The 17,901-nt window shown below is 41.9% G+C and overlaps 1 protein-coding gene across 7 annotated transcripts in view; it reads left to right on the top strand.

Annotated features, from left to right (window-relative positions):
- The window catches only part of ASXL2 (ASXL transcriptional regulator 2), a 170,396-nt gene that overhangs the window by 119,869 nt on the left and 32,626 nt on the right, over positions 1 to 17,901 (top strand). For 5 of the 7 annotated variants that reach the window (XM_062209101.1, XM_062209098.1, XM_062209100.1 and 2 more), the window contains 4 exons: positions 3,144 to 3,259; positions 11,177 to 11,303; positions 12,067 to 12,210; positions 16,366 to 16,529. In XM_062209101.1, coding sequence (XP_062065085.1) covers positions 3,144 to 3,259; positions 11,177 to 11,303; positions 12,067 to 12,210; positions 16,366 to 16,529 — 551 coding nt within the window. Of the gene's footprint in view, positions 1 to 2,959; positions 3,059 to 3,143; positions 3,260 to 11,176; positions 11,304 to 12,066; positions 12,211 to 16,365; positions 16,530 to 17,901 lie in introns of all 7 variants that reach the window. The other 2 variants (XM_062209104.1, XM_062209103.1) reach the window with 1 other exon arrangement.

Below are 17,901 nucleotides of genomic sequence, written 5' to 3'. Positions count from 1 at the left end.
ATCTGTGTGTTGATAATGATACATAAACTCACTCATTTTACATACCATGATGTCTGAATGCAGCGTGTTGACACATGTGCTTCCCCTACAGAGGCCCTAGTCAGGGAGACTACTTCTTGCTTTTTCCAGCTTCTAGTGGCTGCTGACTGACTTGCCTGTGGCCACATTAACTCCACTTTTTACAGCTGTCTTCACATTGTCTTCTGTTTGTGCCGTATGGAAACCTTTGTGATTGGATTTAGAACCCCCTTGGATAACCAAGGATGATGAGCTCATCTGAAGATCCTCAACCTAACCATACCCACCATGACCCTTTTCTCAAATAAAGTAATATTCACATTATAGAGATAGGGATGTGGATGTATAGTTTTGGTGGCTACCATTATCAGCCTGCTGCAGGTACCTATTCGTTATGCTAAAAAAATTCAAATCTTGTCTGTACTTGTTTAGCTGTGTGTCCTTTGGCAAGCTTATTAAATTTATTTATATGTAAAACTTAGATAATACTATGCAGATGACTATATATTTGAGATTTGTTTTTAGGAACTATGTTCCTAAAAATCTTCTTATTTAATACTATAAAGATGACAGCCAAACTGTATTATTTATCGATCTCTGGAAGTAGACTTTGGAGGAATTTGGGTGGGAGTTAAAAGAGAACCCATACCTGTCTTAGGAGAATTCAGTGAAATTCTGTCAAACCTAGGACAGTGTAAGACATAGAGATGAATGAAATTGTGTCTTTCAAGAAAGTTAGTGTAGCAGCTAAAAGGAATTATGACAGAAAAGTTTTCAACATGTATTAAAATCTATGTTGTCTAAGTCTGGTTTTCTGTTTGTACTTCTGAGCCTTTAATATTTAAAAAATTAGAATAGTTTTATGGACGATGAGACCAGTACATAGCATTGAGTCGGCTCTGGGAGATGTTCTTCAGTGGAGGGTCCTGTAGTTCTCATGATTGATTTCAAGTGACTCTATATGCTTGTGGTTTCATTTGTTAGAAAAGGCTTCTGCCTTTAGGGAGATTATTCCAAGCAGTTCTGATAATTACAGGCTGCTTTATGATCTCTTTTCCAAGCTGCAAAGTAGAATTCTTTCTCTAATGGGGCTATTTTGGTTTGTTAGTTATGTGTTTATAATCAGGCAATACTTGAGGCAGGTGAGGAAATGTGTATTCTCATATTTCTGTAAGACATTAAAAAGAAAATGAGCATAGTTAATTGTTAATGGTTTTAACTTTTATTTTAATTGTGTCCGTTTAAGACCACTGGCCAAGTCAAAAAGACAGTACAAATGTTGGCAAGAATATAGAGAAAACAGAATCCGAGTATATTCCTTGTAGAACTGCAAAAGTAGCACTGACATTTGGAAAACAGCTTGGCAACTCCTTAAAAAGTTTGTTTCTGTAAGACCCAGCGATTCCACTCCTAGGAGAGAACTCAAGAGAATTGAAAACATTACATACAAAAGCCTGCACATAAGTCTTCTTCACTACATTGTTCATAGTAACCAAAAAGTGGGAACAATCCAAATGTTCACTAGCTGCTGAGTAGATAAAATGTGGCCTATGCATATACTGGAGAAGCAGTCAACAGTAGGAAGGTGTGAGGTATGCACACACGTCACATCATAGGTGATCCTTGTACTGTACCAAGTGAGAAAAGCCAGACACAGGCGAGCACATGTGTGATGCCATCCTAAAATATCCATAACAGACATATTGGTGATACTTGCCCAGCTTTGTGATTATTCTGAAAACCACTGAATTTTACACTTTAAATAGGCGCATTGTATGGTGTATAAATTATATCTCCAAAGCTGGTTTTTAAGAAAAATTGGTCAACATCAGAGAGCACTGATGATGATATGGCTTCTTTTCATTGCTCAGCCATCACAAGAATTACCCATCTCCCCTTTTGTATCATGTATTTCAGCCAACAGTTCATGTGTTTGTTAGGTTTCACTTTTTTTTTTTTTTCCCCTTTTAACCCCCAGCCTTTCTATATGACAGTTCTTTCTCACGTATAAACTTTCTCGTAAAGGTTGGGGTACAGAGCTAAAGCTAAGTGTGAGAATAAGTCATTGTCTTGGTATTGACTGTTACCTTCTTTAAATAAGTGTATTATGTATTCCTTTCTTAGGAAAGTTAAGAGTAAATTCAGATAGTGTATTTTAAAATTCTCATCTTTCTATCAACTGTGCTTCTGCCTTTTCATGCCAGGCAGCTACTTGCCAGTGCATATTTTTTATGGTATCCTAAAGCTTATTGCCTTATCGTGCAATGCCATTGTGTGGGCCATACATTTTCAGGCCAGCTACTATGAAAGGAGGAAGACATTGGTCAACAGGGTACTCTGAGAATCATCACTAGCAGGAGCAATTATAATTTTTTCTAAATAAGGGATCTGAATCAGCAATTCTGTGTTCTTCCTTATCATAAATAATATTCTCATGCTGTTGAACTTTATAGAACATGAAGATTTACTTGCTGTTAATTGTGAGAGGTGTAGTTTCACATGATTCAGGTTTAATTCAGCTCTCACAGGCTATGTAAAACAGCTAGTGATGAAGTAGAGTGGTTCTGTCCTATGCAAACCTACATTGGGTCTATTAGAGAAGTCTTAAGATGCCCTTTCACACTGATAAGCCTCAATCTGTTGATTTAAGGATTATAGCTATGGTAGAGTTTTTTGTGGTGGAATGACCAACTGCCTTCATTTTAAATGGCCAGTCCACAGCTCCTACACTGCATCATGTTGTCAGGTTACACCTTCAGATTTACTGTAAGAACATAGATGGTGTCCACAGGGCTCCAGGATGCTTTCTCAGTTTTAATTTGATGACTCATGCTCTGTATTCTGCTTCCTGCTACTTCAGTCAATTCTATTGAAAAAGAAAAGAATGAAGCGTAATGAATACTAACGCCCATCCCTTCCCCACCCTATCATCCTTCACTAGAGCTTTCTGAGGAAATAAACTGAAAAGGGAGGCTGTTTGCAGTAGAACTCCAAAGAGAAGATCCTTCCCAAAAGTGTTTGGTCACAGTTCTTAATACAGGTAGCAGCATATGATTGGGGAAGGAATGGTGCTTTATCAACTCTGATAACAAAATTCCTCATTGTTACTTTCCGCCCCCCTCCAGTATCATCTAGACTGTCACAGCCATCCTCCCCCCAGTCAGGCTGCCCATCACCCACCATTGCAGCAGGTAAAGTCATTTCTCCGTCACAGAAGCACAGCAAGAAGGCACTAAAGCAGGTAAGCAGAGCAGTCTGTTTTCTCAGAAGTGTACTCTCTCATTTTAAAAACGCATGGCAGCCGGCAGTCCTGGAGTTCTTGAAAGCTCTTATAATCTGCTCCTTTAAGGGGAATTTCATTCGGTACCCTGATTGGTGTTTAGAGGCTGAGGCACTTCCATGTATAATACCTGTTGTAGGTTTTTGGTTGTTATTCTTTATAACACGTTTTTAAAGTTTCTAATTCATTCCTACTTTGCTAAGAAGTGTATGTGTGTGTGTGTGTGTGTTAATCATGAATAGGTATTGAATTTCAGGTTTGTTTTCTTGGGATTTATTGACATGATCAGGTTGATTTTTCTCTTTTAATATGGTACGTAGAATTATACAGCTAGACTTTGTAATTTGCTGTAATTGGAGTAACCCCTACATTTTAAAAAACATGCTATTGGGGGCCGGTGCTTTGGCATAGCAGGTAACCACTACCTGAAGTGCTGGCACCCAATATGGGTGCTGGTTCAATTCCCTGCCACTCCACTTTTGATCAAACTCTCTGCTAATGTACCTGGGAAAGCAGCGAAAGATGGCCTGAGTAATTGGGCCCCTGAACCCACATGGAAAATCTGGAAGAAGCTCCTGGCTCTTTGCTTTGGTTTGATCCAGCCCCGGCCATGGCGGCCATTTGGGGAGTAAACCAGCAGATGGAAGACCTCCCTCACTCTATCTCTGCCTTTTAAATAAATAAATAAATTTTTAATTAAAAAATCCTTTGGAATTTTCCATGTTAAGATTTTAGTTTGAATTTTGCAGTTTTCTTGTACTATCCTTATGCAGTTTTGAAAATAGGATTGCTTTTGTACCTTAAAATAAGTTGTATAGCTCTCTATAGTTTTGCAGATTTTGGAACAAGATTGTAGAAGTCATCTTTTCCTTGAAAATTCAGTAAATAAAACCTGTTAAAACTGTTTCCTGCTGTTATTCATACAGTTTTATCTGCTGTTAGTAACTTGATTTTTTTCTGCTTTTTAAACCAATTTTGGAAATTTATTTTTCTTAGAAAATGGTCCACTTCTAAATTTTTCACATATTGGTACAAACTTGTACATAGTACTTTTTTCTTTCTTTTTTATTTTTATTTTTTAATTTGAGGGAGAAAAACAGAACCCTGGTCTGCTAGTTTACTCCTCAAGTACCCACAATGTTTGGAGCTGGGCCAGACCGAAGCCAGGAGTTAGGAATTCTGTCCAGGTCTCCCAAATGGCTGGAAGGGACTCAGCCACTTGAGTCGTCATCTGTTACCTCCGAGAGTATATGTTAGCAGGAAGCTGGAATAAAGAGTAGAGCCAGGACTCAAACCTAGGCACTCTGATTCGGGATTCAGGTGTCCCACTGGCGTCTTAACCACCGCACCAAGCACCCACTTCCATAGTACGTTTTTTTAGTTTTAAGATTTTTTTTTTTAAATTTTTTATTTTTGACAGGCAAAGTGGATAGTGAGAGAGAGAGAGAGAGAGAAAGGTCTTCCTTTTTGCCGTTGGTTCACCCTCCAATGGCCGCTGCGGCCAGCGCATCTCACTGATCCGAAGCCCGGAGCCAGGTGCTTCTCCTGGTCTCCCATGCGGGTGCAGGGCCCAAGGACTTGGGCCATCCTCCACTGCCTTCCCGGGCCACAGCAGAGAGCTGGCCTGGAAGAGGGGCAGCCAGGATGGAATCCAGCGCCCCGACCAGGACTAGAACCTGGTGTGCCGGCGCCACAAGGCGAAGGATTAGCCTGTTGAGCCATGGCGCCGGCCTAAGATTTGTTTTATTTATTTGAAAGGCAGAGTTAGAGAGAGATCTTCCATCAGCTGATTGACTTCCCAAAAGCCACAACGGCCAGGGCTTGGCCAGGCCAAAGCCAGGAGGCTGCAACTCCATCTGGGTCTCCCATTTGGGTGGCAGAGGCCCAAATACTTGAGCCATCATCTGTTGCTTTCCCAGGCACAATAGCAGGGATCTGGATCCGCAGTGGAACAGCTGAGACATGAGCTAGTACTCATGGGATACTGGCATCTCAGGCTGCAGCTTGTCCCTCTGTGCCACAACACCAACCCCCACAGTACTTTGTTATGTCTCCTCCTGGTTCCTTAGTGGTGTTCATTTAGAATTTTTATCTTCTTTTTTCACAGCACTACTTGCCATTGATTTATCTGTGTTATCACATTTTTCAAAGAATTCGCTTTGAATTGTTTTTCAAAATGCAACTGATCAATAAATATAAATTCCCCAGTAATCAGAACACCATTAAAATAACATTACTTTTATCTTCAGATTTTGGTATAGAGAATTTAATTATATCAAGCATTGGTAAGTATGTGGAAAAATAATTACTCACTTTTTTTTTTTTTTTGACAGGCAGAGTGGATAGTGAGAGAGAGACAGAGAGAAAGGTCTTCCTTTTTGCCGTTGGTTCACCCTCCAATGGCTGCTGTGGCCAGCGCTTCATGCTGATCCGAAGCCAGGAGCCAGGCGCTTCTCCTGGTCTCGCATGCGGGTGCAGGGCCCAAGGACTTGGGCCATCCTCCACTGCCTTCCCAGGCCATAGCAGAGAGCTGGCCTGGAAGAGGGGCAACCAGGATAGAATCCAGCGCCCTGACCGGGACTAGAACCCGGTGTGCCGGCGCCGCAAGGCAGAGGATTAGCCTGTTAAGCCAGGGCGCTGGCCATTACTCACTTTCTGATTGCATGTAAATTATTATAGGAACTTTGAAGAGAAATTTTGTTATTATTAAATTTTTTTTAAAGATTTATTTATTCATTTGAAAGAGTTACACAGAGAGAGGAGGCAGAGAGGGAGAGAGAGAGGGTCTTTCATCCCTTGGTTCACTCCTAAATGGCCTCAACAGCCAGATCTGTGCCGATCCGAAGCCAGGAGCCACAAGCTTCCTCTGAGTCTCCCTCGTGGGTGCAGGGGCCTAAGGACTTGGGCCATCTTCTACTGCTTTCCCAGGCCATAGCAGAGAGCTGGATCAGAAATGGAGCAGCCGGGTCTCGAACCGGCGCCCATATAGGATGCCGGTGTTTCAGGCCATGGCGTTAACCTGCTGCACCACAGTGCTAGCCCCAGTTATTAAATTTTTAAATGCATATAACCCATGATTAAGCAGTTAAACAAGTTGGAACTTATGTTAGAAAAATGTATATGCAAAAACACAGAAATATTTGGATTAAAGTTTATAATATCCAGGAACTTGCAAATAACCTAATATAAATGTCAGGGAACTCCTTAATATTGCATCTCCATTTACTGAGGCATCAAATGTGATTAAATTTATTTTAATGTGATTGTTCTGTGTGTTTGGATATGGTAAAATCACCATCACCAAGATAGAATGTTGAATTATTAGATTTTAAGTTTTACTACAACATCGTAAACATGCACATACCTACAAAATATCATAGAAATACTTTTGCACACAGCAACACACACACAAACACACATACACACGTACACATACATTATATATATGTATATGTATAAAAGTGTTAAAAATTATAGTTAAAAGAGTTTAGCTTTGTGGGTCTTTAAAGTTTATTTATTTTTAAAGATTTATTTACTTATTTGAAAGAGTTACTCAGAAAGAGAAGGAGAGGCAAAGAGAGAGGTCTTCCATCCGTTGGTTCACTCCCCATTTGGCTGCAATGACCAGAGCTATGCCGATCTGAAGCCAGGACCCAGGAGCTTCTTCTTAGTCTCCCACATGAGTGCAGGGGCCCGAGGACTTGGGCCATCTTCTACTGCTTTCCCAGGCCATAGCAGAGAGCTGGACGGGAAGTGGAGCAGCTGGGACTCAAACCGGTACCCATATGGGATGCTGGCACTGTAGGCAGTGGCTTTACCCACTACGCCACAGCACTGGCCCCTAAATTTTATTTTTAAAAATTTATTTGAAAGGCAAAGTTGGAGAGAAGGAAGAGACAGAGAGAGAGGCCTTTTATCTGCTGGTTCACTCCAGAAATGACTGCTATGGCCAGGGCTGTACCAGGCTCCTGGAGCTTATTCCAGGTCTCCCATATTGGTGGCAGGGGTCCAAGCACTTGGGCCATCTTCTGCTGCTTTTCCAGACACATTAGCAGGGAGCTGGATCAGAAGTGGAGCAGCCAGGGCCAGCACTGTGGCTCACTAGGCTAATCCTCTACCTGCGGTGCTGGTATCCCGGATTCAAGTCCTGGTTGGGGCGCCGGTTCTGTCCCGGTTGCTCCTCTTCCAGTCCAGCTCTCTGCTGTGGCCCGGGAAGGCAGTAGAGGATGGCCCAAGTCCATGGGGCCCTGCACCCGCATGGGAGACCAGGAGAAGCACCTGGCTCCTGGCTTCAGATCGGCGCAGTGCGCCGGCCATAGCGGCCATTTGGAGGGTGAACCAACAGAAGGAAGACCTTTCTCTCTGTCTCTCTCTCTCACTGTCTAACTCTGTCAAAAAAAAAAAAGAAGAAGTGGAGCAGCTAGGACACCAACCAGCACTCATATGTGATGCCAGTGTTACAGAGAGCAGCTTAATCTGCTATGCCACGATGCTGCTCCCTAGCTTTGTGTTTCAATTCATAGGTAGAAATATATTCACTTATTAGCTGTGTAATTAAAATTAATAGAAAATTTTAAATTGTGTAGGTTTTAAAGTGTTTAAATCAGTTACTAGATACTCAGAAATTTGATGATTAGTTACTGTCTGCCTGAGTATTTTGTAGCACTTGAATTTCTGTTTTCTTTGAAATACAGAGTACTGCTTCTCTACAGGGAAAAGATGAGTATTTTCTTACACTCTGTTGACTAATTCATGACATGTATACTACTCCTAAAGTTCACTTAGACAGTCCTGAGAGCCAAATGTTATGTTTTGTGTTTTCAAAGTAATATCAACATGGAGAGTTATATATGTTAGGTTGTTAGTATATAAAGTAAGTCGTCTTCGCTTCCGGCGTTTGCTTCTCATAGTATTTGGTGAAAAAAATTACTTTTAACATTTTTAGGGTTTTGTTGTAATTTACTAGTTTTTAAATAGAACTAGGAAATTACTTCAATACAAAGGAGTTTTTTTATATTTGTTTCTTGACTATAAAATAGACTCAAGAATAGGATTTATAAACTAGCCAATGAGGAAAAACTGCAGTTTCTGATCAGAGGGTGTATAGATTATTCTACCATCTACTGTTTGTATTTACATGATCACAGCAGAATGGATGAGTTGTTAAGTTTTACATGAACTAAAAATTACAATACTCTGAGTAGCAATGGATGAATACTGGTGGCTGCTGCATAAGAAATGTGTGAACATTTCTAATCTGATTGCACAGCACGAGAGAGTAAGCCATAATCAGTTGTTAAACAGCAATGCCCTTCTTCACACATTGTGCTTGTGCCTCATCTATTATAAATGTAGTAGGTGAATCTCAGCCCAGTATGTGACTCTTGGGTGTTTTTCTCCATTGGTAGCTTAGAGCAAGAGAGGAGCTGTCACCCCTGTGCCCATGGCATAGCTGGAGAGATGTATGAATGTAGAAGAAACTGTATTCATAAGAGAGAACAGGAAAATCAAAGTAGCCAGTTATTCCACACTTTTCTGTGTGATGGTCTTGTGTGTGTGTGTGTGTGTGAGAGAGAGAGGAGAGAGACAGACAGACAGGCCTGGTTCACTCCCCGAAATGCCTGTAGAAGTCTGTGCTAGAATCAGAAGCCAGGAACTCCATTTATTTGTAAACCACTGAATGAGGAAAAACTATGTGCAGTTTCTAGTTAAAGGGAGTTTAAATTATTGTACCTTCCAGGTGGGCACTATGGCATGGTGGATTAAGCCACTGCCTGCAGCACTGGCATCCCATGTGGGCATCAGGTCAATTCCTGGCTACTCCACTTCTGATCCAGTCCCTGCTGGTATGCCTAGGAAAGCAATGAAAAATGGCCCAGGTGCTGGATTCCCTGCACCCATGTGGAAGACCTAGAAGAAGCTACTGGCTCCTGGCTTCATTCTGGCCCATCTCTGGCCATTGCTGCCATTTGGAGGAATGAACCAGTGGATGGAAGACTCTCTCTCTCTCTCTTACCCTCTCTATCCCTCTTTCTCCCTCTCTCCCTCTCTTCCTCTCTCCATCTCCCTCTCCCTCTCCCTCCCCCCTCCCCCTCCCCCTCTTCCTCCGTCTCCCTCTTCCTCTCTGTAACTCTGCCTTTCAAATAAATACATAAATCTTTTAAAAAAAATTATTGTACCTTCTACCAAGTGTTTGTATTTATATGGTCATGGTTGGCAGAGACTTGAGCCGTAATCTGCTGCTTCCCAGGTGCTTTAGCAGGAAGTTGAGTCAGAAGCAGAGTAACCAGATCACACACCAAGCACTCTGAGACAGACCAGTGAGTGACAGATTAACCACCTGTGCCACAATGCCACCCTTGCTGCTGCCCCCCACTTTCATAATGGTCTTCAGGTTAAGACTTGAAACTGGCAATTTAGCAGTCATGAGTTTCCAATTTTTTCCTTAAAATTATCATCTTGGTTTCATTTTCTTTCTCTTTAACTTAAAACTTTAAGTACAAAAGAATCATCTTTTTTTATGATTATATTTTGGGAAATCTTATTTTTTCCATTTAGTCTAAATAGTATTGCCAAGCGTATTCTATAAATTATGAACCTCAGAGAAATGAAAATGTTCTGAAGTAGCCGGAAGGAGCGGTGCTGTTCTTAAAACTAGTATTGTCTAGTCTTCCTTCCCTTCTTTCTGTGTACTGCATTGCTGTAGGTTTCTGAAGTTTGGAAGTTGGGACAAATCTCATTGTTCTTACAGGATAATTCAAGTAGTTATTTACAACCTTTTATTCAAATGTGGCACCTGTGTAGCATACATAAACTATTAATATTTACATTTCTACAAATAAGTAATGCAAGTAGCGCTCTTCTTGGCGTAGGGCTCAGAATTCTGTTTCTGGAGATGACTGAGAACATGATCCTCTGATTATCAGATTGGGAAGTCTTTGGCTTACTGGTGAGTTTTAAGTTCTAAAAAATAAGAGACAGGCATTTGGCAAAGCAGTTAAGATGCTGCTTGGAGTGCTTGCATTTATTAGGGTGCCTGGGACCAAGTCCTCATTCCACTTGTAATTCCTGCTTCCTACTAACACATACCCTGGGAGGCAGCTGGTGATAGCTCAAATAATTGTTGTTTTTTTTTTTTTCACCCACATGGAAGACCCAGATTGAGTTCCAGGCTCTTGACTTCAGCCTGATCCCACCCTGGCTTTTGGGGAGTAAACCAGTGAATGGAAGAGGTGTGTGTGTGTGTGTGTGTGTTTGTGTTTGTGAGAGAGAGAGAGTGTGTTTCTCTCTCTGCCTTTAAAATAATAAAGATTTTTAAATCAAAGGTATGAATGATTTTCACGTTTTTAAAAAAGTATGTAATCCAAGCCGGCGCCATGGTTTAACAGGCTAATCCTCCTCCTTGCGGCGCCGGCACACCGGGTTCTAGTCCCGGTTGGGGCACCAGATTCTATCCCAGTTGCCCCTCTTCCAGGCCAGCTCTCTGCTATGGCCCAAATGCTTGGGCCCTGCACCCGCATGGGAGACCAGGAGAAGCACCTGGCTCCTGGCTTCAGATCAGCGTGGTGCGCCGGCCGCAGCGGCCATTGGAGGGTGAACCAACGGCAAAAAGGAAGACCTTTCTCTCTGTCTCTCTCTCTCACTATCCACTCTGCCTGTCAAAAAAAAAAAAAGAGTATGTAATCCAAAAAAGTCGAAATTCTTAAGGATAATAAGAGGCTTTATGTTTAGTTGTTTTAAGTTCTTTATTGCTTTGATAGATTTCAGAGAAACTGGATGATCCGCATGCTTCTCACCATTTAAAAAGAATTCATGTGTTTTCTATTATTATTGAAATCTGATTTGTTTTGTGTCTTACAGTCAGTTTTTTCTTTATAGGCTCTAAAGCAGCAACAGCAAAAGAAACAGCAGCAGCAATGCAGGTCCAGCATGTCCATCTCCTCCAACCAACATCTCTCTCTCAAGAATGTCAAGACCACCACTGATCCTGCACCTGCTAAACCCGGTATGCAGTCTGGGCACTTCTTCATTGGAAAATATTTTTCCTAGGGATTTGTGTTGGTTTCCCAAATTTATATTCTACATCACTTATTTTTTAACTTACTGTATTTACTTCTGTAATTCTTAGACTGCTGTATCATCAATGTAAATCCTTCCAGGATAAAAGGGAAATTTTTTATGCCAAACAATCATGCAGTTATTTTTGAAGAAGCATCACCAGGATTTGAGTGCAAGAATGAAATCTAACTTCTAAGATGTCTAACCTAATCATGTTGGAGAGCTTCTAATAAATCTTAAACGTTTGCTGTTTTCGTGGAATACCAGATAGAGCTCTTCACCAGCTCTCTCCTTTACAAATAAAAAGCTTTCTCAAGAATTCAGACCACCTTCGGTTTCCACTGGACTTGTCTATATGATCTTTGGATTTTTTGTTATTCTTGTTTTTGTTTATTTTGTTTTTAACTTAAACTGATCTGGATATAGACTTTGTACTCTATTACATATCAGTTTGATGCCATACACTGATTTCTGTGAGCCTGCCAGTCTTAACCTGAGTCTCGCAGAACTTGGTGTTTTTATTAGAGAGGAAATGCACCACCAAAAGCCAACAGTACGCTGAGAGAAGGGAGGGTTTGTTTTACTGTTTGACTTTACATTGCCTTCTATATACATGACTCCATTTTGCTAGTGTTGAATGAATGTTTTATTAGTGATTGATTTCTGTCTGTAGTCTTAGTGCCACTAGTCTTTACCTTTTTTTTCCCCAGCAATATGGGAAGGAAAGCAAGCTGACGGACAGTCGAGCAGCCCCCAGAACTCAAACTCCAGCTTTTCTTCTTCAGTCAAAGTGGAAAGCCCCTTGCTAGGCTTGGGGAAGAAGGCTTTCCAGAGGTCTGACAGACTCCACACAAGTAAGTTAGTTTATGAAGACTTTGGCTTCTCACTGCATGATTTATCAACTGGATATTTGAAATTCATCAACTGTTTGGCTTAGGTTTAGAGCCTGATTTGAGTTACATAGCAAAGATTAGACATAGTTTCTGTTACTGACATAAGTGCTTGTAAGAAATGAAGCAGGCCGGCGCCACGGCTCACTAGGCTAATCCTCCGGCTGCAGCACCAGCACCCAGGTTCTAGTCCCAGTTGGGGCGCCGGATTCTGTCCCGGTTGCTTCTCTTCCAGTCCAGCTCTCTGCTGCGGCCCGGGAGTGCAGTGGAGGATGGCCCAAGTCCATGGGGCCCTGCACCCGCATGGGAGACCAGGAGAAGCACCTGGCTCTTGGCTTCAGATTGGCACAGCGCGCCAGCCGTGGTGTCCATTTGGGGGGTGAACCAACGGAAGGAAGACCTTTCTCTCTGTCTCTCTCTCACTGTCTAACTGCCTGTCAAAAAGAAAAAAAGAAAAAAGAAGTGAAGCACAGCGTGAACAGAATTGATTCAGTGTGTCTTTCCCCTTACTTGTTAGTCCCTATTTGCCTTTGAGCTCTTCATTTTTTTCTTGTCCCCCCCCCCTTACCAAACTCTCAGAGAAAGATCTGTTATCAGCCATTTTGTGAATTTTTTTCTCTTTATGCCAATAGGTTGCTTTGTCCAGTGTTACCTACATTTTCTTTTTCTGTTTACAAAAAGATAGTGAAATGTAGCCAATTGGTTTTGTTCTGCTCCTTCTGAAATCCCACTAAGGTAAGATTATGGAAATAATGAAGGTTAAATACAGGTGAAGAAGGCAAAGAGACATCAGTTGGGCAGGTAATGTAAGAGATGTTGTAAACAGAAACCAGGAGCAAGGAACTCAAATTGGGTCTCCCACATGGGTGTCAGAGGACAAGTACTTGAGTCATCATCACTGCCTTGTAGGGTACACATTAGCAGGAAAGCCAGAATCAGGAGTGGAGCTGGGACTGGAATCCAGGCAGCTGATAACGGGATGCAGGTGTGCCGAGCCGTGTCTTAGCCACTAGGCCAAATGCTGCCCCTATGTAACTTGTTTTAACATCAGTAAAATCGTTAGTACAAAGATACTCAAGAAGTTCGTGGAGGGGCGGCTGTTTGAACTGGGGATAAAGATGACGACAGCTTCCCCCACTGACCTAGCCCACCTGAATCCTAGTGCCTCCATTTGGTAATGTGACTCCGGCTCCTGACTTTAACTTCCTCCTAATGCAGATTGTGGGAAGCAATGTTGATGGCTTCAGTCATTGGGTCCCTGTCCTCCACCTGGGAGACCTGGAGTGAATTCCCAGCACCCAGCCTCCACCTGGTTCAGTAAATCAGCAGATGGGAATGTTTTCTTCTCAGTCCCCACGCCTTACCCTCATTGCTCTGCCTCTCAATAATTTTTTTAAAGATAAGTGTATATGGTATAAAAATTTTTGAGGAGCTGGCCCTGTGGCACAGTAGGTTAATCCTCTGCCTGCAGCGTCAGCATTCCATATGGTCTCTGGACTCTGGTTCTAGTCCTGGCTGCTCCTCTTCCGATCCAGCTCTCTGCTATAGCCTGGGAAAGCAGTAGAAGATGGCCCAAGCACTTGGGCCCCTGCAGCCACATGGAGGAACCAAAGGAGGCTCCTGGCTCCTGGCTCCTGGCTTCGGATCGGCCCAGCTCCTACCATTGTGGCCATTTGTGGAGCGACCAGTGGATGGAAGACCTCTCATTCTCACTGTCTATAACTCTACCTCTCAAATAAATAAATAAAATTTTAAAAATTTTTTGAAATTTATGCGTACTTCTTTATAATACACATTTTCCATGAATGTTTGAAGAGACATCCTATAGTTTTACATCACATAGTGAGAAAATAAACATAACTTAAAAAAGAGGTAAGGCAATTTTACCAAAATTAGAGGCCTTAAATTAGCCACTTTGAGGTACATAAAAATATCTTTGGAGTATACTTTAACCAGTATGGAGAATAATTTATAGCTGCTCCTCAGTCTCACTTAAGAAGTTAAGTTCAGATTTTAACTAAAAGTTTGGTTCAGATGTGAAGGCACAGCGAATGCAAAAACAGTGAAATCTATTCAAGGCACACTGATGTTGCCAGATTCCATGAGTTCCGTATGGGAAAGGAAGACAGGTGTTGCTTTCCAACCTGTTAGGGGCATTGTAGCATTGTTGTTATTTTCTTAAGACTTATTTACTTATTTGAAAGGCAGAGTTATACAGAGAGAGAGAGAGAGACACAGATCTTCCATCCACTGGTTCGTTTCCCAAATAGCCAAAACAGCTGGGCTGGTCTGAAGCCAGGAACCAGGAGCTTCTTCTGGGTCTCCCGAGTGGGTGGCAGGGGCCCAAAGACTTGGGCCATCTTCCATTGCCTTTTGCAGCATTGTTTATACAAATATTGGTAAGCGCTCATGTGATCATTAGTGGGAGACTGAATTTCTCAGATTCTTCCTGTTTGGTCCGCATTCTTTGTCCGCGTTCTTCCTGTTTGTTCATTTTTTTAAGGACTTATTTTTGTTTATGGGAAAGGCAGAGTTACAGAGGGAAGGCGGGGAGACAAAAAGACAGGTCTTCTACCCACTAGTTCACTCCCCAAATGGCTATAGTGGCTGAGGCTGGTCCAGGACAAAGCCAGGAGCAAGGAGCTTTTTCTGGGTCTCCCACATGGTTGCAGGGCCCAAGCACTTGGGCTGTGTTCCGTTGCTTTCTCAGGGACACAAGCAGGGAGCTAGATCAGAAGTGGAGCAGCCAGGAATTGAACTTGTGCCCAATTGGGATGTCTGTATGTGCTTATGATTAGTAAACTGAATTTTTTTTAAGATTTATTTATTTACTTGAAAGTCAGAGTTACACAGAGAGAGAAGGAGAGGCAAAGAGAGAGAAGTCTTCCATCCGATGGTTCACTCCCCAATTGGCCGCAATGGCTAGAGCTGCTCTGATCTGAAACCAGGAGCCAGGAGCTTCTTCCAAAGACTTGGGCCTTCCTTCAGTGCCTTCCCAGGCAACAGCAAAGAGCTGCATTGGAAGTGGAGCAGCCAGGACTCGAACTGGTACCTATATTGGATGCCGGCACTGCAGGTGGCAGCTTTACCTGTTATGCCACAGCACCAAATCCAGTAAACTGAATAAATTGCCTGTGCTTGTTTTCCTTTGACTTTTTCTTATTAATTTGTAAATTCACGTTCCTATGAAGAATAGTATCTTTTTTTTTTTTGACAGGCAGAGTGGACAGTGAGAGAGAGAGAGACAGAGAGAAAGGTCTTCCTTTTTGCCGTTGGTTCACCCTCCAATGGCCGCTGCGGCTGGCGCACCACGCTGATCCGAAGCCAGGAGCCAGGTGCTTCTCCTGGTCTCCCATGGGGTGCAGGGCCCAAGGACTTGGGCCATCCTCCACTGCACTCCTGGGCCATAGCAGAGAGCTGGCCTGGAAGAGGGGCAACCGAGACAGAATCCAGTGCCCCAACCGGGACTAGAACTGGTGTGCCAGCGCCGAAAGTTAGAGGATTAGCCTGTTGAGCCACGGCGCCGGCCAAAAGAATAATATCTTTTGTCACATCTGGCAAATATTTTTCCAAGTTAGTTTTTGGTTTATATGTTTTTTTTTTTCATTTACATTTTAATCCTTTGTTTACTCAAATCATTTTTTTTAAAGACTATAAACCTATTATGGACAGATTTACTGAAACTGCTAAGCTATAGAATTATTACATTTTTAGATGTGCAAATTAAAATCAGTAAAACAAATTCTAATAGGAAGAAGAAAAGGGTATCATTATCATTAGTTGATTTTGGTTTTCAGCTTTTTTAGACATTCTGTGTATTTGTCATTTATCATAAACCTCTTTAGTTTATCTTAGGAAAGAATCTAGTCTAGCAAAAGATCCACTTTACAGACCTTGTTCTGTTTTTACAGAGAAGATAAATTATATTCCATATCCTCTGTAATGAACAAGACTTGCTTCGTTAGTCTTAGAAGAAATTTCTAAGATCCTTATGTGTTAGCCTTCTCCACAGTGTGGTGCTTAACTAAGTGCTGGTTTTTGCACTGCACAGTGATCTATAGTTCAGGTAGAAAGAGGGCTGTGAGAGAAGCCTAAATGATTCTTTTCTGTGTTTTATAGGGCAAATGAAAAGGACTAAATGTGCTGACATTGATGTTGAGACACCGGACTCCATTCTGGTTAATACAAATCTGCGGGCACTGATCAACAAACACACTTTCTCAGTCCTTCCTGGAGACTGCCAACAGCGACTGCTTTTACTGCTTCCAGAGGTAGATCGACAGGTGCGTCATTTCAAACATATGCAATTTGAAACCTTTCTGGAGCTTCCTTTACACAGCACCTTTAGAAACTGCTTATGGTTTTTTAAAATAGCTTTTTAGGTATGCCTATAAGAAAGTGGTATTGTTCTTTAAAGATTTCTTTAAGAGACAGAAAGATCTTCCGTATACTGGTTCACTTTCAGATGGCCACAACGGCTGGGACTAAGCCAGGCCAAAGCCAGGAATCCAGGATCTTCTTCCAGGTCTCCCATATGGGCGACAGGAGAAATTTTGTACCAAGATGTCAAGTTCACACAACAAATTTGACTAGGTACCGTATTATGTCATAAGCAGCCATAGAATACAGGTTCAGGGGCCGGCACTGTGGTTTATAGGGTAAAGCTGCTGCCTGTGGTGCCGGCATCCCCTATGGGCACTGGTTTGACACCCAGCTGCTCCGCTTCTGATCCAGCTCCCTGCTAATAAGCCTGGGAAAGCAGCAGAAGATGGCCCAAATGTTTGGGCCCCTGTACCCAAATGGGAGACTGGGAAGAAGCTCTTGGCTTTGGGTCGATCCAGCTCTAGATGTTGCAGCCATTTGGGGAGTGAACCATCGGATGGACAACTTTCTCTCTCTCTAATCCTCTAACTCTGTAACTCTGCCTTTCAAATAAATAAGTAAATATTTTAAAAATAAGTAAATAAAAATGTTTTAAAAATAATTTTAAAAAAGAAAACAGATTCAGGAGGAAGAGTTGTCTTGGTCCTGTATAAGTAGGATGTAGGCCAATGTCTCATGAGTCCGGATAAACAGATGCATTTAGAATGACATGCAACATGGAATAACAGTGATAGAATTCAGTGTTCATTATTTATATTCTTTTTGTGAATTTTTTTCTAAAGGAAATATTTATTGCTTTGGTAATAAAGAACTTAAAATACAATATGTTATATTTAAAAAACAAAAAAATAACAGGAATGCCAAAGATTTGGGACCAAAGAGCTTTCACTTGATCAGGAATAGAGCAAAGCTTTCATCAAGGAAAGAGGAACTGTCAAGTTACTGCCCCTTCTGTTCTTCTGTTTTCTCCTCTGAGGGAGTTTTCTAAGGTTTATTTACTTCTTGGATTTTTTTAAAAAATTTAATTTTTTTAAAGAATTATTTTATTTATTTGAAAGAGTTGCTGAGAGAGGTAGAGCCAGAAAGAGAGGTCTTCCATCTGCTGGTTCACTCCCTAAATGACCGCAATGGCCATAGCTGAGCTAATTCGAATCCAGGAGCCAGGAGCTTCTTCCTGGAGTTGGACTGCTTTCCCAGGCCGTAGCAGAGAACTGGATCAGAAGTGAAGCCGCCAGGACCCAAACTGGTGCCTATATGAGATGCCAGCTCTGC

This window comes from Lepus europaeus, chromosome 13 (assembly GCF_033115175.1).
Source record: "Lepus europaeus isolate LE1 chromosome 13, mLepTim1.pri, whole genome shotgun sequence".
In the NCBI taxonomy this organism is placed as follows: Eukaryota; Metazoa; Chordata; class Mammalia; order Lagomorpha; family Leporidae; genus Lepus; species Lepus europaeus.
This window is presented reverse-complemented; position numbering and strand designations above follow the sequence as displayed.